Consider the following 24,746-nt stretch of genomic DNA (forward strand, 5'->3'; position numbering starts at 1 on the left):
TCCTACCAAGGGGTTTTAGGGTCCAGTAGCCCCATAGAAGAGAAGGCCCCCGAAACGAACCAACTCAAGGTATTTAAATCAGCTAAATACCACCCTAAATACACTTCCAACGGATGAAGAAGGGTCTAGTGGTCTCACATAAGTAAATTTAACTTATTCGGTGCGGGTTCGATGGTTAGAGTTTGGAGGATGCAAAATGAGGCCCTCAAAAATGAATGCTGCCGTCTGGGAGTCAAGCTCGGAATAGGATCGATTATGGTTTGGGGTTGAATGACTAGGTCGTTGCGTAGTTAGCTGGTCATTATCGATGAAGTTATGACCAATGAGGTCTAAATAATCATTCCAAGCGATAATTTGAAATTATTTTGCAAAAACCTGACCTAGGAAGGAATTTAATGTTCCAAAAATGCAGTGACCCCAAACATGTAGCCAAATTAGCAATGCAAGTTTTTGGGGATCTACGAGGTTAAGCTTCTCTCGTTGGTTGCACAGTCTACCGATGTGAATCTGATTGTCTGGGTTGAGAAAGGAGAGACTGATGGAAAACCACTCGTCAAAAAACGAGCTGGACAAAATTTCAAACGAAGATTAGGCAGACATGTTAAAAAGCGTTATAAAAAGATTTTTCCAATCAATTACAATGCGTATTTCTGCTCTTATTGTGTCGAGGGGAGGTGATATGTATTACTAGAAGCAGTTTGTCGCAATAAAATTTGCGTTTTATTGATTTATAATTTTTTAAGTTAAGGGTTGCCAATACTTTTTGCGGGTTAATTTTGCAAATTTTCCAACAAATTGTTTAAAAACTGTGTTAATCTAATTTTAATCAATAAAACATGATTATAATCGAAAACTACATTATATTTGCTAAATGCGTACAAATTTTCATGCCAATTGTATAATGCATTCCATGGCTACAGCCAATTTTATTTAGCTGGCGTGGGGGTTGCCAATACTTTTTCCATTGACTGTAACAACGTCACCCTTTATAATTTGTCACGATGATTTACTTGTTGTTCTTCCTACCTAAAATCTGTTCTTTGAGTCAATAATCATCGGACACGCAGTTACGCTAACAAACGCATCAGCAGATAAATTATTTAAAATTTTATTACGTACAATGCTAGTTATAACCTTTAATATCGTTTGATGAGTCATTATTAACCTGAATCTCATGTTCTCCATTTAATTACTCAACCTCGAGCTCTTCAAATATTTGCAACCTCAACACAGCCTCAACCTCTGGTTACGGGTAAGAATGATCATGGAATAATAAAAAGTTATCTTATCGGTGGAGAGGACAATCCATGAATTCATGCAAAAGTACTGGATCCAACTCATCATAAAAATACTTGTACAACACAAGGACTATTCCACACAAATTGACATCCTCTCTTAATGATCTACACCGAAAGGTGATAAAACTGCATATCAAACCCCTGAATTCCATCGCAGTATCACCTGCTCTTCTGCTCCAATTGTCTTTTCTTCTTGGTAACACAAATTGCCAAGCTGGCTGGCTGAATTGCTTTAATCGCCAGAGTCCATTTTTAAATAATAGTTCTTAAAAATGCATGTAAAGCGACATCTTAACAGGTTATTTGGTTCGTTTAGAAGCACTGTTAAGAACAAACGACCCTTTGTCGGAGAAGCTGGTCAAAGCCAGTGGGAATTGGTAGACCATGAAAACGACCTCACTCCCAAAACAGAAGTGACACTTGCTCAGGTTGGACAACTAGGAAAATTTGGTCAAGGTAATGGACAAGTTTAACCAAAGATACGCAAATTATTGCGAATAACTATAAGCATAATTTATTATGTGCGTACCGTAGGCAGCCAGCTAGACTCACACAAATCCGAAAACTACGTGATCCCCCTACCTGCCAAAATTGTCCTTTCGTCGGTACAAACTTTGCAAAATGTCAAGAAACCCTCCCTTCTTAAACGGACCTGGTCATCCCGAAGTAGAAAGAACGCTGCAATACACACCACATTAGAAGAAAATCGTATTCCTGAATTTCTCATTGAAGAGAATCTGGCTGGTGTGGTGGAGGAAATCAATGCCACAATTGGACTGATGAACCAGTACACGCTGCATAATAGTTTGAACTATAATCCATCCCTTGATGTTAATGGATTCGCAGACACAACTTCAGCTATCAAAAATGAAAGCAATGGCATCGAATATTATCCCAGAGAAGATGAATGTGACGACAAATGGTGGGTTGTGGCAAACACCGAGTCAACACATTCGTTCTCGGATCCAAATGAATTTGAACCTCGATGGGAATGTTTTGAACATGATTTTAACAAAGGTCAAGACACGCAGGAAACAAGTGATACGACGATCACTGAATGCACTCTTGAAGCCCAAGCTCCAGTTGAAGTGGACACAAAGACGTTTATCGAAGCGATGGAGGCAAATATTGTTTCCGCGAATTTGACTTTAACCTTACCAGAGATGGAAGAAAACAGAGTATGCTTGTCACCATTTGATTGCATGATGTATTATATTTCAGAATTTTTTGTAAACAATTGTTTCATTATAGTATCACTTCCACCTCCCAAAAGAGTCAACGCTCCGCCGTTCTGGAAGACGACTTTACAACAGGATTTTAAGGAGGAAGCAAAGCGAAGTGGACAAGCAAGATCCCAAGTTTTACGATAATATTGAGGAAACCAAATCCATTGGTGCCAACCGTTCCATCACTTTGACTGGTGGTTGGATTACACGCTCCTTCAGGAAAATTGTCAGAAGAAAAAATAATGTGGGCAAAGAGATTACTTTTACTGATTCCTACAATCACAATTCAACACCCCAGGAGTCGAGAAACAGTATAAAAAGAAATCAAATTGCCGTCCTCAGCAAGGATGGCCCAATCAGTCGCAGGTTTAAGAAAGGATTTCGTAGTTTTGGGAAATCCATGGCGGCCGCGTCTTCAGTAATGCCGCTCCCATGTGAGCATCCGCACCCACAAGATACGTCATATCCGCAAGTGTACTATGAAGATGAGGACGCAATCTATGAATTTCGAAGGTATTGCCAATCACAAGAGTGGAATAGGGTTCAAAAGGAACGAAAGTACCAAGTAGGATATTGTCAGTAATTGTATAATTCAATATTTTGGGAGTGGTGGGCGCCAGAATAGGACAAGCTTACGGGTCAATCCCATTGGTGATTAAATGGGTTTGGGGGCACATAATAATTAGCAGTTTGTGTAATAATAATATAATAATTTATGTAATTTTGTTATTGTGATTAGAATAATAAAAATTTCTACATATGTATTTACTACGAAGTAACAGAATATTGCAATTAAGCGAAAATTAAATCTGAGCTCACACTTTGTGAGTAGATTTATGTATTCATACATATTCAGAAATGCGTCCTAATGTTGCACAATTCACGAGGAATAGAATATTTTTTTTATTCCAGTACAAATAAATATGCAAATATATCCAAGGTCAGTTTCAATATCAGGTACATACGTACATACACGCATATGTATGTATGTTAGTATGTGCATGCATGTATTTATATACATACATATTTACATAAGTGTGAATGCATAAAATTTGGAATCGTGTCTTCGAATTTCAAAATAGCGATACGTTAGATTTTTAACTCTGGTGAAAGCGAAATACTGAAACAAACGGGAGTACCGCTTTCTTGTATTTATGTGCATACTTACATATGTGTATACGCATGCGGGGGGAGGGGTCGGGCGAAATTAGAAATAATTCTTTGTCCACGTGGGATCATAAGTACCACATTCATGTATATTTACATTTTAGCCTAGGATCATTTAAGTACATTACTGGACTTATTATCCAGCTAGAAAATCTCCATAGATGTAAATATATAAGTGAAATGAACAACTTCTTTCAGTCATTGAACTTGCATCAAGTTGAAGGAGATGCTGCAGCACATTATGACAAATTATGATAACCATTTTATCGCCTTGCGGGGTCACAAGACTAAACTTTAGTGCATATCAATTTCCTTTGCCACATGCTAATCTTAGCTTGGCACGAGTGAAGCTAAATGCATATACATATATTCTCACTTTTGCATATAGAATTATTTTGTTCGTAAATCCTTCAACGAAAAAAAATTGAAATGCAGCAAATAACTTTCAAGGAAGTAGATTTACTAACAAATGTAAGCGGTTAGAAATTTCCTATTTTTATTTTTTCAATGGTGCTATCATGCTATCGTGCTATCATTCTTGATTTAAATTTATTATCAGTTAAGGAGACGAATTTCAGACCTGAATTTACCTCAAGTACAAGAAGAGGACAAATGTTTAGTAAGATGGCTAAGAGGTAAGTGCTACGTATATACATATGAACATCACATAGACTGCAAACATATAACACTACATAAATACGAAATTTTATAAGTATGACGAACACACATTAATTACGCATCTATGGACTGTCCGGTGAAGTTAAGTGTCAAGCTATTTTGACCTGCAGCAAATGAATGCATGAATCAAATCTAACGAAACTTTGGTGGAATGCGAACGATGAACATACCAAAGTTTTTCAACCCTTCAGTCGTTCAGATACCCCTTCCGTACCGGTGGAGAGACAACTTTGTCGAGGACCCCTCGCGAGCGCTTTGCCACTGACGCATATGACGAATTTCTCCATAACCCGCCGAAATTTTTTGAAATTTTTTGGTGGCCTTTTTTTATGAGAGCATTATTTCTTAATTTATGCCTCAAATCTTTCATTTCTTTTCAAATCTTTTGTCGACATTGAGGTATTTTTGGGTTGCTGTCTTTCTTATCGATGAAATCAACTTTTTTTCCTCGAAAATACTCTGTCACTATTTTGGTGCTATGGCACGTACAGATGTTCGGCCAAAACAAAACGCGTTTGTTTTTGAAAGAGGGGGTCTATCGCTTGATGACACACTCTTTCAAATAAAGTTCAAAGTTCATAATCTTGGTGGCAGCGAATGGATTTGAGAGGTTACCATTTTTGTCGATCCCAGGCCATTTTATGCATTTCATTGGAAATTTTGCTTGGTTTTGAATTTATATTTCGAACAAACGTCATTTTTACTTCTACATGAGTAAAACTTTACAGGATTGACGATTCGAGGTTTTCACATTTTCTCAACAAGTTTTCCAAAAATTGTTTTAGCTACGTCTTTTTTATGTTCGTTGTATTTTGGCGCGGTTTTAGTGTTGCAAGTTTTGAAGCCCATCTTATTGAGTTTGGGGCGTTAGGTTTTTGAAATTTTTAGTTGTCTGGGCGCAACCCTCATGGATCTGTTAGGATTTTTTCCGAAAAACTTTTTCACGATTCTCGTCAGTATTTTGGTCCTCTGGCGGACAGGTCGACAAGGCCAAATTTTATATTTTGCATTTTCACGACCCTTAGATATGTATAGTGTGTGATGAATTTTGCCGGGTGCATTCCTTGACGGATAAAGTGGTCACGAGCCTTTTTCCGATCCGAAAAAATCACTTTTTCGCACGAGTGGCAAACTAATTTTTCCACTTCCTCTAAATTTTGTGCTGTCATTTTTTAACCAAAAGAGATAATCAAATTCTGTTTTCAGTTTTAGAAAGCTTATCAAATTTGCTACTTTGCTACTTTGCTACTTGGTGCTCTTTTACTTATCCAAAATTGGTTTTTAAGTGATTGAAAAAATAAGGGGAACCTTGACACTATCTTTCACCGGACAATCCATAAAATTAAACAGTGCGATTGTTTAACTTTCGTATTTGCATAATTAATGTGATATTCATTCTGAAAATATTTCAAGCTCGAAACCACAGCTTGGATGCAGCTGAGGCAATGATACGACAGGTACCGGACCCACAGGCCCTTTACTCTAATATAACTACCACCAAAATTATTTATGCCACTTATTTAAAGCCTAAAACTTTTTAGAATCAATTATGGATCCGAGCGATGAATCTTGACCTGCTCGTACTAGAAGGGGATCCAGATAGTTATGCAAACAACTTTCCCTGGTACTTCTTCGGCAATGACAAGGACGGAAATCCAGGTATTATAGCGATATGAAATTTTAGACAACTATATGGTAAAGCAGAAAGAAAATGAGTGAATTTGTGCATGCATGTAGTGTTTTGTTTTCTATGTGGACGCTATGACATTCGAGGTGCAATTTCGAGAGGTGAAATGTCTCTTTGTAAAAAATCTTCCATTAAACGGATGGAACTGATTTGGAGATGTTGTCAACGTAAATCTTTGGGGAAACCAATTATGGGTCAAGCAGTCCTCATTATTGACATGGCCGGTCTTTCTTTCTCCCAAGTTACTTCCTATGAAGCAACCCAGTTAGTTATTCAGGTTTGTCGAATTTCTGAACAGAATTATCCGGAAATGTTACGAATGGGATTTGTGATTAATGGTAAATACACCAATTAAATGCTATTCATTATACGTAAATGTAAAAAAATGAATAATTTTATCCACTCTGGTATCTTGTACTTGTAGCCCCTACAGCGTTCCGTCTATGCTACAAAATTCTGCATCATGTTTTGGATAAGAACACTTTTAGCAAGATAACGGTTCTTGGTTCAGACCCGGCTGTTTGGAGAAAGGAGATTGGCGCAATGGTAGCGTTTAGTCAATTCCCGAAAAAATACGGGGGAGATGGTGACAATAATTTGAAGGTAAGGTGCTTGCTATACATATACCAATTTGAAAGTTTCATAAAATTGTGTGTAAGCTGAAATATGTGTATATTTTTAAGATGGGCTTTGAGTGTGACTGAGACACCTCATTTCAACTACGAAGCTTAATTGCGAATAAAACTAAAAAATAGATATGTACACATGAGAATCTTAATTAAGTAATAATCAAGTCTTACCTGTGGGTTTAGATAATTCCTCACATATGTAAATATGTACATGTGTCCATATGTAAATGTATGCATATATTTGTCGCCCTCTCATTCCGAATGTTACGATTGATCTTTTTTAAAAAAACAGAATACTTACAATAATCTGAATAAATATTTACAAGTTATGCTTTCGTAATAATTTATTTCATACAGTTTCGACATGATTCATTACATCCAATGGTGAAAAAATTAGTACTTGAAGACTTGGAGGATTTTAAAAACGTGTATTCTAATGCAGAATTTATAAAGATTAAGAAGTATAATGAATATTTATAAAGATTACATTGTAACTATTTATGTTCATGCAAAGGCGGCTGGTAACATTTTATCCTGAAGAATGCTCAAATCCCCAGTAGGAAGAATTCCCTGAACCTCTCCAACGTAGAGCTGCACCTGATTCTTAAATATCTCCAAAGCAGTCCGATCCGCCATAAATTTCTCGAATGCAACCGGATCAGTCTGACCAGGATACTCAAAAACACTTTTAAATCCCTTGGGAACAGGAACATCTTTCCGGACACTCCACTGAAACCAATCATTTTGCGTATCTACATCCAGCCACCAACTCAGGTAAAGTTTTGCTGCTGCCAATCTCCGCGTTCCTTTGAGAATAGCTGCCCTTTGCGCCCAAGTAACGAATGGGTCTGACTGTGGGAGGACAAATTGAACTGGGCGTGTTACCTCAGGTCGAAGTGGTCCAGCGGTCGTGAATGATGCTGGAAAAGTACCATTTCTCAAGGAATCAGCAGGGACTTGGGTCGATCTTACGAAAACTGGACGATTCTTTACGAATTTTGCAAGCCAATTCCACCCGTACTTGTCAATTATCAGTTTGTACATGAACAGCACGGCATCATCGTCGTTAGGATAAGTTGATATTATTTTCCCTTTAAATTTAGGATCCAGGTAGTCGCTCGCTTCGGTAGGCCAGTTGTTTTCATTGTTTCCAAGTAAGTCCCGATTTATGTTATTGGAGAAGGCCCAGATATGAACTCCAGTTGAGTAGCCGTCCGGGTCTCTGAATTAAAACAGAGTCATACACTTTATTTTGACTTCGGATGAGTGTATTGTGACAAAAATTACAAACTCAATAGGATATTTTGAAATTCGCTAATCGAGTTATAAAGAAAAATTGTAAGCAAAGTTGCAGACTAGGTTTTGACTAACTTAAACTCTGGGTAGACTTGATCCCATCCGATCGGTTTGTAAGGATGAAGAACACCTTGTGCCTTCCATCGATCAAAATCTTGCAGGGTTTGGAGCTGGACAACGTCAGGAATCAGATTTCCGATTGCAAGTTGATTGTCCACACGGGCGTCGTGAACCTTCCAAATTTACGAATTCATTTTTGAGGAAACTTATTGTGAAAAAATGGTAAATGAATTCGTTAATTTTTTGAACCTTGCTCAAGTCAACAATCATTTCGACAGACATTCCAGGGAATCTTGCTTCAAATGATGTCTTTGCTCCGGTTTGCTGGGCTGGGGAGTCACCTCCAGCGTATACAATTAGTTTTCCTCCTTCAGCAAGAGCAGCTTGGTAGAGTTCTTGCAAAGAGTGGTTATCCGCGACAAGAGGACCAGATGGTAACGTCGACGGACAACCCTTGCTACCTCCGAGTGAGAGATGTTTGCCATTGTCCTTGTTACCAGTCTACGTGCAGGAAAAGAGCATTTGAAAATAAATTTTGAATCTTAGGCTCACTGTGACCAACTAATTTACCTTTCGTGAAGTCACAAAAGTAAGAATCGCAACAAAAATTGAGAAAGTTGATGTTATTTTCATTTTTTAAATCAACACTGCCAAATCCCTCTGCATTTACATATATACGCAGACTTTTGTTCAAATGTGTAACACATTGTTGATGTTATGCAATTTGTCGTCTTTTATATAAGAATTTATGATGAATCTTGCCCAAGGTGCATAAACCCATTTTATTAATTTCTAAACAATCACGGAGGCTAATTGTACGTGTAGTACGTGCTTGACTTGAGTTTAAAATTGTAATTCTACTAAAATTATTTATAAATTATTTGCTGCGTATGAGATTCTATTTCGCCTGATGCCACTAAAGTAACCTAATTTCCTCTGGAGTTACGAATATACACCGTACTAAAGTCCTGATGCATGTACATATGTATCTAAGTATTTATGTACATGTGTATGTACATACGTAGACTCGCAACAACAAGTACAAACTTACATGAGTAGAAATATGAAGAAAACAGAATCAAATCAAATAGTGTTTTATTAATTGGTACAAAAAAGCTGAATCTGAAGAAATCGGCAATTAACTATAATCATTAATTATTGTACCTTGCATACATAGATACGTATGTATGTCTGACATGATATTCCCCATACAAAATTATGTATTTAGCTATACATGACGCAACATAATAAAAATAAACTACGTTCATCATTGGGTTTTCAAAATATATTTTTTAGATTTTTCCAATACATTAGTAAATAGATATATGTATGTATTTACATAATAAATATTTATTAATATTTTTCGTCATCTATAGCCTTTGCCTACAAAAGTATTTAGAATGCTATTACAATTATATCATATCCAAAGATAAGATAATGGCTTATATTACTATTTTAACTTATGATATCTTTACTAAAAACTGCAACTTTTCTAAGTACATCTATCTTTTTCTGGACACTGCTATTCTCCACCGTATTGGATCTGTCATTTGTGTTCCCAGGTTTCACAAATTGTTCAACGACATGTGTAGAAGCTCCGTGTACTCCATCAAAGTAATCATGTCCATATTTCTGGTCAAGAAGTGACGGTGGCAATAATGGATCCAGTTCGTGCTGAAGGCTTTGCAAGTTGTAGGGGTCGGGGTCTTGTAGATAGGAAAAGTCCGTGTTCACTAACAGGGTGAAAAGTGCCAAGAGAACTCCTAATCCTGGAGCGATTGCGTAAATCCAAGCCATGAGCAAATGTCCAACAACGATATGCGACACACCACTCCCGTAAACTCCAGCCACGATTTCACCATTTATTCCTGGTGGTTTACTGCTACCCGGAGGGAGGAGGAGGTTCGAATGTTTTTCCTCCTTCGAGTCCTCGTCCACGGAACCCAGTGACCCCAAAAGTAAGGAAGGTTTACCACCCCCGATTCGTTTATTATTAAAAACATAAGGTTGCAGAATTGTGGCAAACAGAACTACATTTAATGTGAGGATTATTGCTAGTAAAGCTCCCATTCTCAGGATTTTGAGTTTTTTTGTATTATTAATGCACAATTTGTGGTTCAATTCTAGTCAACTGTTCACTGAATACTGAATCTTTGACTAGGTATAATTTTTCAAGGGCATCACCTGAAATTCATAAATGGATGGATTTGTTGCGTAGTGTGATTGAATTATTTCAAAGATTAATGAATTGGAAAGTTTTTAAAAGTAGAAAATTTTAGAAGTTTGCATTTGATCTTCTTTTAGCTTATTAGTGGCTTTCAATTTTGTTAAATTGCATTTAAAATTGTACTCAAAACTCTTAATTTCACTGCATTTATTCACTTTTGCTTGATTAAATTGCAAATGGGATAACTACCAGGTTTGATCGAACTACGAGAGAAAGGCGTGGAGTGCATCTTTGAGCTTCCAATGTTGTAAACCATTACACGCACATGTATTTAATCAATACAAGTATGCACATATTTATAAGTAAGTAAGTACTCCATAAGAAGATTTAATGCATCTCTTTCTCCCTGTATGTAAGTAATATCTATGTAGCATCACCTCACCTTATTGTTTTAATCACTGTAATTTACTTAATTTTCGGTACCTATGGACATGTATAGCACATACATACTACATAAAACGAAACTGAAAGATTTAGAACAATGTTAGATTTATGTACATACCTACTTATTCTTTATCGGTATTTGCTCTAAATATTAACTCTTTAACATAATATTAACTCTAACTATTATGTTAAATTCTGAAATCGAATCGTGGATTAAAATGGCTCAAGACTTACATATTACCTGAAACTTTGTATCAACTATTTTTATAAAAATCTACATAAGCTCAATAATAATGTGCACAGTAGCAAATTTCGATGTTTTGAATTTTGTTAAAATATGTGTCATTTTCATTTACACATGCCGTTCATTCAAGTGAGTGACTTCTACACAAGTCATTGGAATTAGGCAACAGTTTTATCAGATCTTTAAATACTTTAAATACGCCAACTTCTTCGTGACAATTCACTACAAGCTCTTAAAGTCCTAACACAACATTCAAACTCACATTTTGGTGTTGTACTTACATATTCTGACACGTAGCAAGGATATATAAATTTTGAATTCCGATTAAGAATTAACATTACACTAGCCCGTACAACTTAGGGTGATATGTAAGCATACACGTATATGCATCATCGCATAATTAACTGGATGTGATACGTGCTTTCACCACATTTGGTGACTGCCTCTTCATTAGCAACATTGACACAGTCTGATTAATGCAAAAGTCTTGCGTAACCAGAGGCGTCCCTTTGTCGATGTAATTTGACCCAAATTTGACCATCAACGGTCTCAACGACCTGACCTCTCTTCGCTTCACTTTACCCCGACAAAATTGTTGCTTCCATGTGCCTATAATTTGAAACGACTTTGTGTTTAGGATGGCGGCCACGGTTTCATAGACGATCAGGGCCGACGCCGCTGTTATGAATCCTTCCGGGAAAAGCAGAAATCCAGGCAGTGGGACTTGGTCGTGCAACTTTATAATTACAAATAAACTCAATACCTCGACAAATGGGACGCCTGACATGAACGCTGGCATGACGCGGATTCGAGAGTAGTCATTTATCTGTGCTTCCAGAATTTGGACACTTCTGTATCTGCTGAGCTTCACACCAGACGGTGACCTGAGAAAATTTTGTAAATATTTTCAGGTTTAATATACACAGTACAGAACATAAAATTAGAATGTTATATTGACCTACTTTTTTATGACCTCCAAATAATCCACCATCCGCCCCGTTGTGGCGAATACAATATGAACTGGATAAAAGAAGCCCTTGTGCAAGATGGTGAAAACAAAGTAAAAATCCATCGTAAGCATTGGAATCCAAGTTACATAGTTGACAGTGGGGTTTGGGCCTGAACACAGTGGACACTGGAGAAAATATGCACCCAGGAAGGGAGGTGCACAGTGATCTACAATTACTCTTCCCAGATTTATGAACCCCGATGCAAACGCAACGATAGATGCAATCATCATGAACATTTCCAAGTATCGGTCAGTTCTTATCTTCTTCAAGTCAATGTCTATGATATTCGTATGATTACATAAATAAGGACCCATTTAAGAAACGAGATATAGAAAATCAAATATTAAATGTGTACTTAGATATGCTACAATTTTCAATCGTTACCTTTGAACTTGTCTGCAAAATGTAGATCAGAATTGATTACTGACATCGCCGTCGTGTTGGGACGTATTCCAAAGCTCCATATCATCATTAGAAGAATTACATTAACAATCATAGCACCTTCGGCTGCTTTGCCTATGCACTTATTCTTCCAGTCGCTCTGTACGACGCTCAATGCACAGAATAAGTAAAATAATTCGTATATTGGGGAGAACAAGGTGACATACTTCTTTAACCGACTTTTGCTAACGACTATTCTTTCCTTGTCTGGACTTAATTCGAGGGGAAAGCACTTGAGAAGGTTTAGAACTCTCATGTGATGACGTAGATATTTCATATATCCAGAGCCTAGCATTGTGTCCTTACAAGTGGAATCACCTCAAAATGACATGTGATAGAACAATTGAGATGGTATAGGCGTTTCTGAAATGTGATTAGAATGCACGTAATTTTCTTGTAAGATGGAATTTGATATAATTTTTGATTTTTCTAAATGCTGGGCTAAAATGACAGACAACACTTTTGTGTGATCTTCAATTTGGTCAAGACAGCGGACCTATTATCCTTTAATATAACTTCAACTGTAACTGTAACTCCATTACAAAACTTCCTTTTATATTGAACTGTAGTATTGCTATGTATACATAATTTACATACTTTGGAATAAATTCTTGTGGATAGCTAATCCATCGGCTGAATTGTCAGTCCGCCTTGTGGAAAAAGTCAACCGCTGTGTATTATCACGATTAACTTCTTTTGGGATATTAATTTCCGTGTTAGTACTCCGTGTATAGGTGTCCGTGGGGAGTATCAGTATTTATGAGCCTATTATGCAATAGAAGCATTGTGAAATCCTACAGAAATTCGTGCCACTCTAAATGGGAAATATCAGGTAAATCATAAGTTTAATACACTGTGCGCTTTTAACTTGACAAATTTATTTATATAGTCTCATTCTTGTTATGAAAGCAGTAATTCACATATTTAGCTATTTAGTTGACGTTATACTCACATATGTAATCGTACTTTTTTAAATTAGACTCACAAGGGAACATACCGAGGTGTCCAACGAGTTAAGGGTCGACACCTATACCAAAATGACCACAATACATGACTTATTAAACAAACTGAAGGAATTTCCGTGTAAAATTCACTTTTCGTCACGTTGTGACGATATTTGTGACGAGCGCATGACCATCGGGTTGCCAGAGAGGGAGAGGTCGACCGCTGAACGATCAGGTCGACCACAGAGAAGCGTCGTCGTCTTCACGTCCTCTTCAGAGATTTCAAATTTCAAATAACTTACACACCTCTAATTTTTTTCAAAATTTCTTCAAAATTTCGAAACTTTTTAAAAATTTCAATTTTTTTTAGAAATTTCGAAATTTCTTCAAAATTTCAAAAAGTTTTTCAAAATTTCAAAATATTTTCAAAATATCTTCAAAATTAAAAAATGTTTTCAAAATTTCTTCAAAATTTCTTCACAATTTCAAAATGTTTTCAAAATTTGAAAGAATTTGAAATCTCTGAAGACGACGAAGCTTCTCTGTGTTCGACCTGATTGTTTAGCGGTCGACCTATCCCGCTGGCAACCCGATAGTCATGCGCTCGTCACAAATATCGTCACAACGTGACGAAAAGTGAATTTTACACGGAAATTCCTTCAGTTTGTTTAATAAGTCATGTATTGTGGTCATTTTGGTATAGGTGTCGACCCTTAACTCGTTGGACACCTCGGTATGTTCCCTTGTCAGTGCGTCATACGTTTTTTCACGTTCTCACGGTTTTTATGTATGTGCCACAAATGTAATAGCCATTGATTTTCATATGGTTAACTGAATCATTAATTTGCCCACAAAATTAGAAGTTAAATAGATCAGATTGGGATAACCGGAATCAGAATATCACCGGACACATCTTAATTCGCCTTGTTAGTGAAAACATAAAATGACATAAACATAAAATGATATATTTGTATTTGTATGTATGACAAACATTTATTTATTTGACGTCACAAGCACAAAATGTCCATAATAACTTAAAAATTAACAGACAGAAAAACAGGAGATTTTCGCCATCGCCAGGAATATATAGTTTGACAATTCTATATTAAAAAAATATTATAAATATTATATTACTTAATAAGTACATATTTAGGATGTTGGTTGAAAAGGTTTAAATTTGACTTTGTGATGAAATACATAGTGTGCTCAATAATTTCGAGAATTGAATTATTTTAAATTTCCCTCTGATGAATTGGTAAATTTACAAACTTCCATATACATGGAATGCCTAAACTATATAGGAATACGAAACTGAAGTTACATCGAGAAATTTCCATCTGTGAGAAAATTGTGAGCCCGAACTATACATGCAGATCTACACCTTGAGGCACGATAGGTTTTTGCTATATATTAAATCAAAACTTTTGATAGCACTGTTTCAGGGGCTCCAAAGTTTTGTGAGATTTAGAGTAGACCCAGGCCCCTAACTTTAATCATATGTCACAGTTCAGAAAAATTACGTCGGGTGACACGGAATGTAGTAGTTGGTAAGAAAAAAACTCTACAATATAGTTTTGCCGCTCAATATTGACAATTTTTGCTCCGTGTGCCAGAATAGAGACCTACTGAAGGTCAAACGTCCAGTTTCGAATAGAATGGACTTCTGAGGTTTACCTACCAGCTCTATGACCTCGTCGGTGTAAGTAACCCTTCGTATTGTCACGCTTTGGCGTAAAAAGTGCGAATCTGCTTTCACCACCCGATTTTTTCTAATTCACGTCATCTCAGACCGAAAATAATAATATTTTTTAAAACTTCTTTGCGCATTAGGGTTGTCTGATTCCAGATGCGTGTAATTCCGTCCATTTCGTCGCTGGTATATTTTTTTGACGTTTGAAACCCTATCATCTTTAATGATGATATTTTTGTAACTTTCCCTACCGTGCCTCTTAAGAGGAGCTCAGAATCCGATTGCTTCGTTCTTCTCCACCTCGGTTTTCAAAATATGGCATATGTATCGACATATTCGGGGAACCCTAAGGTCTTCCAAAAGTGTCATTTGAAGAATCCTATTTGACACACTCAATTGGAGTTTTGAATTCTTTTGAAATCGGTGACGATTTTACAAAATTCTCACTTCTGGCGCTTTCCCCATGGTTTTTGCCCTTTCTGTGCGAGGTCCGCCGGATCTTTTTCTGTCAGTAAGGGAGGGGACCTAAGGGTAATGTCTAGTGGTGCCATACGCTCTTGATCGCATAATTCCTCGGAACTATGAAATATTGAAAATCAAGTAGTTGTGGTGAAAATTATTATGCGTTCTATTTTTACGCTACGCCAGTTTGTCCCGTTCGATATCATTAAAACTACGCAACTAACCAAAACTTGCTCATAGTATGTTGTTCCTCATAAAATTACCTTTCTAATTTAATTCCAAATAAATTTTTATCTCAACTGGTTATCGTGATATGAAAGCGGGAAAAAATTCTCGAATTTATTGAGCACACTATGTAAAATTGCTTATCCTTAGTGAAGAATTTTCTAAACGTCTTTCTTACCAAATACATTTTTGTCGATAATCCACTCGATACCTGCTCATGATTTTATGAGAACCATATTATGTATGTCACACATCCCAATAAGTACATGTGTACATATGTAATTGCATGTGCCGCTCGAAGACACAGTAAGTAAATAAAATAGAATATACATAAGCTTTCAAAAAATCTATGTGCGTTCAAAATATTTGCTCACTGAACATATTTAGGTTATCTACATATTTCATGCACCTTTAATTGCGCTCCGGTTGAACTATGTATCGAGTTTTCTTTCACTATTTCGGCAGATAGATTCGTCATGGCACGTCTAAATTAACCAATGAATTGTATGTAGTTAAAATTCGTAACGTTATAGAACCAAACGTAACCAAATTATTCATGCTTATTATGTACCCATTATCAAGGATCAACATTAGCAGAGATTGGACTACACTCTTCATTTGTACTTCTTAATCTTGAGTATCTCGTGGGAAAAGTAATTCCATCTCCTAGACTAGAAAATATGGGGAAAGCCCACTTTCTTTTATCACGCCCAAAAACTTCCGCTATATTGTCAAAAATGCCAAGAGAAAATCCTTTCTTGTCCGGACCAGTGGTAAATATTGGTGGGTACGAGAACTCGACTGTGCTCCGGTTCATGCGAACAAGGTACAAATGGGTAGCATATAACGGGGTCACTAGGATCTAAAATTTGAAAAAATATGATACAATTTTTGCGATGTATGCACTTTTTTAGTATTTCATACGTAAACCAGATTTCTAACCAGCCATATCACTACGACAAAGAAACCAGACATTATTTGATGTTGGCCAAGAGTGCGGATCTCTTCATTCCATGCCTGGATAAAGTACGGTAGTGCTAAACATGTGACCAGAAAACAGTAGGTGAAAGCATAGTTGACAAACAAGACGAAAAATTTGTAATTGTCAAAGGCTATGCAGTTGTTCACCCAGGCTGGAAAATTAAACAATTAAACAATTATAACTTGACCATTTTTTAATGCAAATAAAGCGTTACATCGTGCACATGTTCTTACGACAGTGATGATCTTTTTTTAAGAAACAGCGGCCACAAATATTGCAATGATGACATCGATCGGGTTTAATAATCCAACATATTTCACAATAACGGATTTGATTTTTAATTGACCGCATTTCTAATGTTAATTTCTTTAGTTTTGTGAACAAAATTCAATTAGTTTTTTTTCATTATATATTTTTGATAAAGTCTATATTTTTAAAATATTTTACATTTACCCGGCTGTGTGTAAATTTTTGTAGAATCTCTGAAATCTCTTCGTCACTCTCTGTAGTTTTGATCTTATGCACTATATCTATTCGTACAAAACAAAGTTATCAGATCAAATGGGACACGTGGATATTTTAGCTTTGGAGCTTCTCTAGCTGTAACGAATAGATTTACTGACCTTGAGGAATTTTGAATTCGGGAGGAACAGGTTTGCAGTAAGTTATCATAGTTTTAAAGTGGGCCCAGAAAAAAAATATAAATGATAAGTGATAGATGACCAGTGTGAAGCTCTTTAATAATCATACATATTAAATTAACAATCAGATTAGTAAAATATTCATATACGGTCAATGATTTTTTGATTTTTATTAGTAGTACCTTTCCCCACAAGCTATCCATTTCAAACAAACAAATTTGAACGACAAAAACATAGTAGCCCCATAACATCGTTACAACCATAAATATCACTGGAACCCATCTTAACACACGGAATAAGGGAGTCCCCCAAATTCCGTTGGTCCTCTCCTCTCCCATTGTCTCTAGTGGCCTGAAACACATGCACACATATTTGTCGATATATATCGATAAGATTACTTATAACTTACAATGATGGGTTGGCTGAAATAATTCGGAATCCACTCGAAAACAATAATCCTTACTTAATATGTTAAATTCGAAACGGAGACACTTTTTAGCATCTTCAGTTGTTTAGTACATAATTACTAGTTTCGAAACTCCAACATTGTCCTCTCATGCAAAATTATACGTATGTAAAAGTGCATATGCAAGTATAAATTTGCCAACCATTAACACATACTTTTACATAGGACGTTGTTTTACTGTTTACATAGGTTCGAAAACCGGTTTTGATTTCCTTATTGTCAATGAGGGTATTCATTATTTCTTCGTATCCTTAGTATTCTTCGTATCTTAAAATAACTTACGAAGCTTACGAGATTTTGTAAGCGTCGTAAGATTTTGTCATCGAAAATCACGTTACTACGCTTACGATTTTTACTAAACTTGACCCCTTGTTTTTTCTTCGTAAACTATTTTACGATACGATGGATACGAAGAAATAATGAATACCCTCAATGAATGCATATTTTCACGTGATAAGGGAAATCAATGAAGGAATGCTTATGGGTGTATATTCTTGTACCCAATAGCCTTATGCCAGCATAACCAGTCTGGCCATTTGCTGTTCCTAAATTTAATGGAACGAACATTACGAGCACCCATTCCAAGGACAACCAAGAAAACTTCAAACTATCATTATTTTTTTCATTCTACCAACACCAATGACACATTTGTATTGTCAAAAAACTCAAAGCAAAATGGACATGGTGACGTCACATTAGGCAAACATAGAAATAGATAAGTCGAATCGTCAGATGGGAAGACAAGGCTCAAAATGTGACCTATCGTGGTAATTGAGAAGTGTTCTGCCTTTTGTTATAGGACACATGCTAGGCTTTGCCCCAAAAATGTATACAAATTCAGTGTATGTATAATATTGAAATAAGCAAGTGTACCTCGAGATAGCATGAAAAAACGCTGATTTAAGGGGGTTTCACGTCGATATGACGTGAAAACCAGAGAGACCAGCGAATATATCGATATAAGTATAATTGTGCCAAGTTTAGTAATAAAAATCCCTTCACAAATTTTAAATTACAGATTAACGAATCGAATACCAATCTTCCTTAAACTAAAAAAGCACATATGTAAGTATGCCTTGTCGTATTGAAAGCTGATGTCGAATCCAATTTCGGAGACGTTGGAGGCATTTCTCTCTGACCACATTTGATCTGAATCACTGGTTATTCGATAGCATTGCAAAACTTTTGCATTCTAGTAGAAATTCGCTCTTTATTACAAAATAAAATTACAGGATTTCCCTAATTATTATTTTATAACCCCACCAGGAAAATCCACAGCACCTCGCAACTACTTTTTAAAATATATCATGACGTTGATGAATTTATTGGATTTTAGCATTTTTAACATCAAGTGTCACACAGACAATATGCAGCATGTAAATAGGTATGTATTTACTTAATAAATACGTATGCACACAACTCCAAACCAGCACGTTAACTGTGTATGCAAAGATTAAATTACAAGCTTAAAGATAATCCTTACATAAATTCCCAGCCTGAAATTTCCCCGGTATCACGGGCTTATCTTCTTCATACCAATTATGGATGCCACCAAAGCTTCTGGTCTTCCCGTTCCATTCGATCGAAGTAATAAAATTGCATTAATCCATCTAATAAAAACATGCAGCAACTATATAATAATTGTTAGTGCAAGTTAATATTTCGACGATTCTCCTTCGTTTTGCCATTCTCTCTGTTCACCTAAAATGCTGTCATACTTCAGAACTCTTGTGTATTTAACAATTGTGTTGTTAATCACAATACAAGATTCCATTAGCCAACATGCACAATTTTTACACCTTTGGACAACTCCAAATTGTGAGGGAGCCCCTTTTGCTAATTCATCCGGAACTAACGTCTACTCCTTGCCCGAGACGACGCCGACAGTGTATTATAGACTAAACGGCCTGTAAGTTTAATTCGACAATACAGATAATTTTCTAAATAATTCCTGAAATAATATTACGCTAATTGCCTCCATGCAGGTGGGCCATCCAACTATGCAACACTGCAAACAACTGCAATGAACGAATCATAAGAGTTGGGACAAATACGACATGTTCACCCGTTCCTCTAGGACAGAATACCATTCTTGAAATTACACGATTCGGCGATTCAGCCCAAAACGAGAGAAAAATTACATTTTTCGAACAACCTGGTCTTCAAGGTGCATCTTTTTCTGTTGATGAAATTGGTGCAAATTTTACTACGAGAACAGCTCGTTCGTACTATTTTACTGGGACGAACTCTTGGGAACACAAACCCAGTGGGAATGTGGGGGTCGGAAATTGTATAACCCACACGATGGGTGTGCGGGACAGGGGATTTGGATTTACGTATGCTACCTTTGGTATTAATTGGCAGATAGGATCAGTAAAATATGGCTGTACATCAAATGAAGTACCAAATACCACTACAGTTCCAACAACAAGTCCAAACAGCAATGGTGGAGTTCGGACGAAGGTTGACTCAATTCTTATGCATTCACTAATTATAGCTTTGGTTTTTTTGAAAATTGTATCCACATAAATTGTAAATGTATAATTTATGCACATAATTATTTAATATGCGCTGTATTCTATGTTACTGCATAATGTGTACTACACGTCGGAATTATTGGTATTAATCTAGTTCTAATGTCGTGTCAGTTTTTAATTATAAAACACAACTCAACATGCAACTTTGGCAATCTCGAAAATTAAGAATATATATGTGTATTAATCAATATTTATAAATAAAATTGTATTCTATTTTATGGATTATCTTATACATATTTTAAGCGTCCAACTATCCAATTGTTGATTTATCCATGTTTTCCGTCACAGGAATGCAAGCCAATTGTTTTATTGAATACGATTTTCCTGAAGGACATTTCATCTTTGTAAATATATTCAAGGACAATTTTTGTCTGCCTATTTTTGTAATGTTTGTTCCACCAAAACTTCCATGTAAAGGGCTAAGGCTGTTAAATTTAAATTGATTCAAATTATTAGCAATCATCTTAATCCGGTTCAATATTTAATGTCTGACTCAAGTTTAGATTTACTTACCTGGTAGAATGGATAATACTTTCAAATTGCACTTCAGGAAAACTGCTGGTATCACTTGTATTTAAGTCAGTTAAATTTACTGTGGAATTTGTAAAAGCACTATATTCTTGTTGATCTGAGTTATACAACTCTGTAATTATTAAGTACAGGTACGCTACAAAAGTACCAATGATACTCGTGCTGTCCATGATTGCAAATACAATTTTACTAAACGTTGTATACTTTTGAAATAATTTTTATTTTCACATATTTACATATGATCCAGTTGTACAGGATTATGTGGATTTAAATACATATACGTGATAAGAATGAAATCGAATAGCTACATCATTACATACTCATCAAGGGTTAAATGTCAACTTGTGTCCGCTCATTTACAAAATTTTCCACATTTTAGACCATGATCCAGGAAATCATGTATTCACTATGAAAGAAATGAATAGTCATGATTTACTGTACTTATCTTAAACTCAAACTACAGACGCATGTATGCATGTACAAACATACACGTACATATATACCTATACATACATCCATCCATACGTCATCATATCACACATACTTATCATAGTTTAATATAATTTCATTCATGATTCCGTGTGCCCACGGAAAGAATTTGCTAGTTTGAGGTATGTACATTATTAAAGCAAAATTAAGTAGCTTGTCAATTGCTCTTAATAAATTTTATGAATCGGGTTTTATTTTTCTTTGTTCCAAAGCATGTCTGGGCACAAACTCAGACGCATTTCAACTTGACTAAACAATGGCTGAACCCATGTTAGGATAATATTTATGTACATACTTAAATATCCAGGTACTTATTTAGAGTTATTTGTGCATGGACAAATTTTGTGACGAAATGTATTCAACAAAAGACATAAACTTGAATGAATAGACCTATAATAATGGCTCTCAATTGTAAAGAAAACTTTTGATATCACAGCCATGATCGACTGGCATTCAAAGTTGACAAGTTTATGTTTGCCCGATTATTTCATTCAAATGTTTTAAATAATGGGTTTAAAACTATATACATTGATACATAAATATTTTAAAAATTTGTTTTCACAAAGAAAGAATGAAACATCTATTGGTTATCTTCCTGATTGTAGGACTGGGTAAAACTGTCAACTATTTTTTAAAGTTGCTTTGTAAATATTGAATGTTGATTATCCATCCAGATATGTCCTTGGGGTGGGAGTGTGGATTGAAAATCGAGGGGAAATTTGCTTGTGAAAAACATACCGGACAGCCAGCATTAAAGGACGATAATAAATGTATTACCAATTCATTCTACAGTTGCGGAACAGGTAAAAGGGGTTCCAAAATCGGTTCCAACATACTGAAGCTGTGTTCTTGGGATGAACCAATGCTGTGGGATGCTGACCTCAAAGATGATGCTTAATTAATAAGTACAAATGCCTTACTTTTAGTTAAATGATACAAACTTTTAGTGATTAAAAGTGCATGTGAAGTGCACAAATGTTGTAAGGATTTGTCATAAGAGAATTAAAATATGTACCACTTTTTACTGGTTTTTTTATGAAGTGATTCATACGCAAAACTAGCCAGTGACACAAATGTCCCCGTCGCCAGCAGTATCCAAATAATTTGAAAGTGTCGGATACTTAAAGAAATTGGTACGGCAGACAAATCTGCCTGAAACTTTCCCAAATTACTTTTCATGCGTTGAAACCAAGACATTTTTTCTTTCAACGAGTCAGTGTGTATATCTTCGTCTTGATAATCATTTTCTGGATCCCCATCTGCATCTGCATAAAATTGGGCGAAATACACTTTTAACACGTTTTGACTGGCAGCGTACTCCATGAGCTCCTGTTGAGATCTAGATAATTATATGCATACAAGCACACAGGATGTATTTAGATTAGCGTGATATAGATTGGTCGAATACTCATAAGTTTAGATTGTTTTCAGAACAATATTATTTTACGAATTGCAGTATTTTATGTCATAATACCTGAAGTGGTCAGTTATTCCTCCGTTAACCAAACGACCAATGATTTCTACAATTCGCCTTGTCCGCGGTCCATACTTCACCGCCCAGTATTCATTGTTAACAATGACATCTTTAGCAATTTGGTAGTGATGAACTGCATAACGATTCTTCATAATTGCGAAAATAACTTTCAACATGACTTCATCTTCTAACATGTTGAATTTCCCTTTCACAATGTGATCCGGCTTTCGTCCTTCAGACCACTCATAGACTTTTAGTAATTCTAGTAAAACATTAGCCTTATCTGCTTCCTTATCATTTGCAAGTTTCTCCGCTTCCGTTCTAATAATCTGCCTCAAATTGGGATATTCCCCAGGTCGTTTGCCACCCAGTCCAACGATTGGGCGGCCATCCTCCAATAATTCTTTAAAAGTAGATGCACACACAGTTGACGTAGGCTGCTGTAACTGTTGAACTAAATTACTCTTATACGTTGCTGCAATAAGTAGGCAGTAAAATAACCAAATTACGTATACGAATTGCAACATTAATTTTCTATGAAGAATTTGACGAATCTCATAAGAAGTCGTGCATTGGTCTATATGTGCACGAATTAAGAGAAATGTCACTTTTCCGGTAGTAATTTCATTGAAATTGCATATTTTTGAATACATTGTAAGCAGAAGGGTTAAAACGGTGATACATGTAGCAGTGCATGCAAACACTCTCCAACCCACAGGTCTCACAAGGGTCACAAAAATTGCTGTGAAATCTCGACTCTTTACCGAAGCAAATGTAATTTTATACTTTTCTCTGGAGTGGATAAGGACAGCTTTTGGTAACTTTTGTTTTTGCAGTTTATACGACGAAATGGCGAAATCTATGTCGCGTTCGTCCCTGTCATCGGGATCTTGGTCCGAACCGCAGGAGGAAAAGCTTAGGTTGAGATGCGTGGAAATCACTTTAAGAAGCATGATGTGTCTGTTTTTTATATTTAAGGTGGCTTCCATTTCATCCTTGAACCAACTGTAGAAATCCAACACGATGCTTTCGATCCGGCGAAAATAATCATCCAAACGGGAACCGGATGGGAAATATTGAAAGATAGAGTTCGATATTATGAGGCAATCGCGTTGCTTTCGTTTGTTTACGGGGGTTATATTTCCAGTTGTGTGATTTAACACTACTTGCAATATGTCTGAAGCCATAAGGCCAGAAAATGTTCCAAAAAATCTAGATTGGTTGGCATGTTTAGTATCACTTATTTGATTCAAAAATATGCCCAAAGTTTTCTCCGACTTTGTAAACCTTTCAGGACGGGAGGGGCTTATTTGTGATGAAATCAGCACAGGAATTAAATCATTGAAAGGTTTGAAATTTGTGTTAACGGGACTGGCAAATAGAGAGAGTGAATTTCCATATGCATTTTGTAGTGAGTATCTCGCTGGAAGATTGCTGCATGATACCGCAAGAAGCTTAATCCAATGAAGTTGGATTATGCTTGATATAAATTTGTTAGGATGCATACCAATCGTCTTCTAAGAATGGAAAAATTTGGGTTACGATAAAATTCTTACACTTTACTCTTTCGAATGAAATTTTTGAATCCCAGTAAATGCACAAATATATAATTTTGATAAGATTTGTTTCATCTAAGTTAGTTTTACAAATATTTACAGGACTAGAGGATTGGGCCCATTTCAACTGTTGACTGTATAAAGTTTTGATGGCTCCTAGCGGAATAAATTATTCGGATAATAAAAACTATGAGGCAAATGTGTATATAAATAAGTTACATTTAAATTCAAACTGCTGAAATACCAAAATTCTATATAATAAATACCAATATGTTTGTCCTTTCTTAATAAAGTTTTACATTAGGTATGCTTTGATTTTCTGTACAAGTTCTGCTATATATTTTCGGCGTTATTAAACTTTTATATTAACAAATCCATTATTTGGTAACAAGAATGGAAATG

At 35.9% G+C, this 24,746-nt stretch overlaps 7 protein-coding genes across 12 annotated transcripts; 3 read left to right on the forward strand and 4 right to left on the reverse strand.

Moving 5' to 3' along the window:
• Positions 1–1,325: 1,325 nt before the first annotated feature.
• Positions 1,326–3,299, forward strand: LOC110843830. The gene is made up of 3 exons (XM_022089875.2): positions 1,326–1,754; positions 1,833–2,476; positions 2,550–3,299. Exons 1-3 carry the CDS (start codon positions 1,571–1,573, stop codon positions 3,105–3,107), a joined length of 1,386 nt encoding a protein of 461 aa, XP_021945567.1. The 5' UTR covers positions 1,326–1,570; the 3' UTR covers positions 3,108–3,299.
• Positions 3,300–4,016: 717 nt separating this feature from the next.
• On the forward strand, positions 4,017–7,014 carry LOC110844924 (SEC14-like protein 2). 2 transcript variants are annotated; one of them, XM_022091253.2, is made up of 7 exons: positions 4,017–4,162; positions 4,251–4,326; positions 5,783–5,826; positions 5,911–6,028; positions 6,107–6,394; positions 6,481–6,659; positions 6,740–7,014. In XM_022091253.2, the coding sequence occupies exons 1-7, from the start codon at positions 4,121–4,123 to the stop codon at positions 6,758–6,760; spliced, it is 768 nt and encodes a 255-aa protein (XP_021946945.1). In that variant the 5' UTR covers positions 4,017–4,120; the 3' UTR covers positions 6,761–7,014. The 2 variants fall into 2 exon arrangements, with proteins under 2 accessions (XP_021946945.1, XP_035704131.1); XM_035848238.1 differs by having other exon boundaries at positions 6,143–6,394.
• Positions 7,015–7,093: 79 nt separating this feature from the next.
• On the reverse strand, positions 7,094–8,767 carry LOC110844923. The gene is made up of 4 exons (XM_022091252.2): positions 8,612–8,767; positions 8,291–8,542; positions 8,057–8,214; positions 7,094–7,907 (listed from the first exon to the last, which is right to left on the reverse strand). The coding sequence occupies exons 1-4, from the start codon at positions 8,672–8,674 to the stop codon at positions 7,190–7,192; spliced, it is 1,191 nt and encodes a 396-aa protein (XP_021946944.1). The 5' UTR covers positions 8,675–8,767; the 3' UTR covers positions 7,094–7,189.
• A 517-nt stretch (positions 8,768–9,284) lies between these two features.
• Positions 9,285–12,141, reverse strand: LOC118434510. Of its 2 annotated transcripts, none has more exons than XM_035848239.1 (2): positions 11,859–12,141; positions 9,285–11,780 (listed from the first exon to the last, which is right to left on the reverse strand). In XM_035848239.1, the coding sequence occupies exons 1-2, from the start codon at positions 12,134–12,136 to the stop codon at positions 11,297–11,299; spliced, it is 762 nt and encodes a 253-aa protein (XP_035704132.1). In that variant the 5' UTR covers positions 12,137–12,141; the 3' UTR covers positions 9,285–11,296. The 2 variants fall into 2 exon arrangements, with proteins under 2 accessions (XP_035704132.1, XP_035704133.1); XM_035848240.1 differs by having other exon boundaries at positions 9,301–11,780.
• A 1,908-nt stretch (positions 12,142–14,049) lies between these two features.
• On the reverse strand, positions 14,050–18,045 carry LOC110845066 (palmitoyltransferase ZDHHC15). 3 transcript variants are annotated; one of them, XR_004834184.1, is made up of 8 exons: positions 17,474–18,045; positions 17,274–17,385; positions 17,104–17,180; positions 16,884–17,016; positions 16,611–16,801; positions 16,240–16,530; positions 15,847–16,153; positions 14,050–14,391 (listed from the first exon to the last, which is right to left on the reverse strand). XR_004834184.1 is itself a non-coding variant. In XM_035848762.1 (8 exons), the coding sequence occupies exons 2-7, from the start codon at positions 17,627–17,629 to the stop codon at positions 16,246–16,248; spliced, it is 954 nt and encodes a 317-aa protein (XP_035704655.1). In that variant the 5' UTR covers positions 17,630–17,642; positions 17,701–18,045; the 3' UTR covers positions 14,404–16,153; positions 16,240–16,245. The 3 variants fall into 3 exon arrangements, 2 of the variants coding, with proteins under 2 accessions (XP_035704655.1, XP_035704654.1); XM_035848762.1 differs by lacking the exon at positions 14,050–14,391 and having other exon boundaries at positions 14,404–16,153; positions 17,474–17,642; positions 17,701–18,045; XM_035848761.1 differs by lacking the exon at positions 14,050–14,391 and having other exon boundaries at positions 14,404–16,153.
• A 161-nt stretch (positions 18,046–18,206) lies between these two features.
• On the forward strand, positions 18,207–21,026 carry LOC110844387. Of its 2 annotated transcripts, XR_004834145.1 has the most exons (3): positions 18,207–19,141; positions 19,253–19,666; positions 19,743–21,026. XR_004834145.1 is itself a non-coding variant. In XM_022090574.2 (2 exons), exons 1-2 carry the CDS (start codon positions 19,464–19,466, stop codon positions 20,284–20,286), a joined length of 747 nt encoding a protein of 248 aa, XP_021946266.1. In that variant the 5' UTR covers positions 18,218–19,463; the 3' UTR covers positions 20,287–21,026. The 2 variants fall into 2 exon arrangements, 1 of the variants encoding a protein (XP_021946266.1); XM_022090574.2 differs by having other exon boundaries at positions 18,218–19,666.
• LOC110844388 lies at positions 20,456–24,371 on the reverse strand. The gene is made up of 2 exons (XM_022090575.2): positions 20,808–24,371; positions 20,456–20,719 (listed from the first exon to the last, which is right to left on the reverse strand). The coding sequence occupies exon 1, from the start codon at positions 24,291–24,293 to the stop codon at positions 22,758–22,760; it is 1,536 nt and encodes a 511-aa protein (XP_021946267.2). The 5' UTR covers positions 24,294–24,371; the 3' UTR covers positions 20,456–20,719; positions 20,808–22,757.
• Between the last annotated feature and the right edge of the window lie 375 nt (positions 24,372–24,746).

Source organism: Folsomia candida, unplaced genomic scaffold (genome assembly GCF_002217175.1).
Source record: "Folsomia candida strain VU population unplaced genomic scaffold, ASM221717v1 Fcan01_Sc002, whole genome shotgun sequence".
Classification (NCBI taxonomy): Eukaryota; Metazoa; Arthropoda; class Collembola; order Entomobryomorpha; family Isotomidae; genus Folsomia; species Folsomia candida.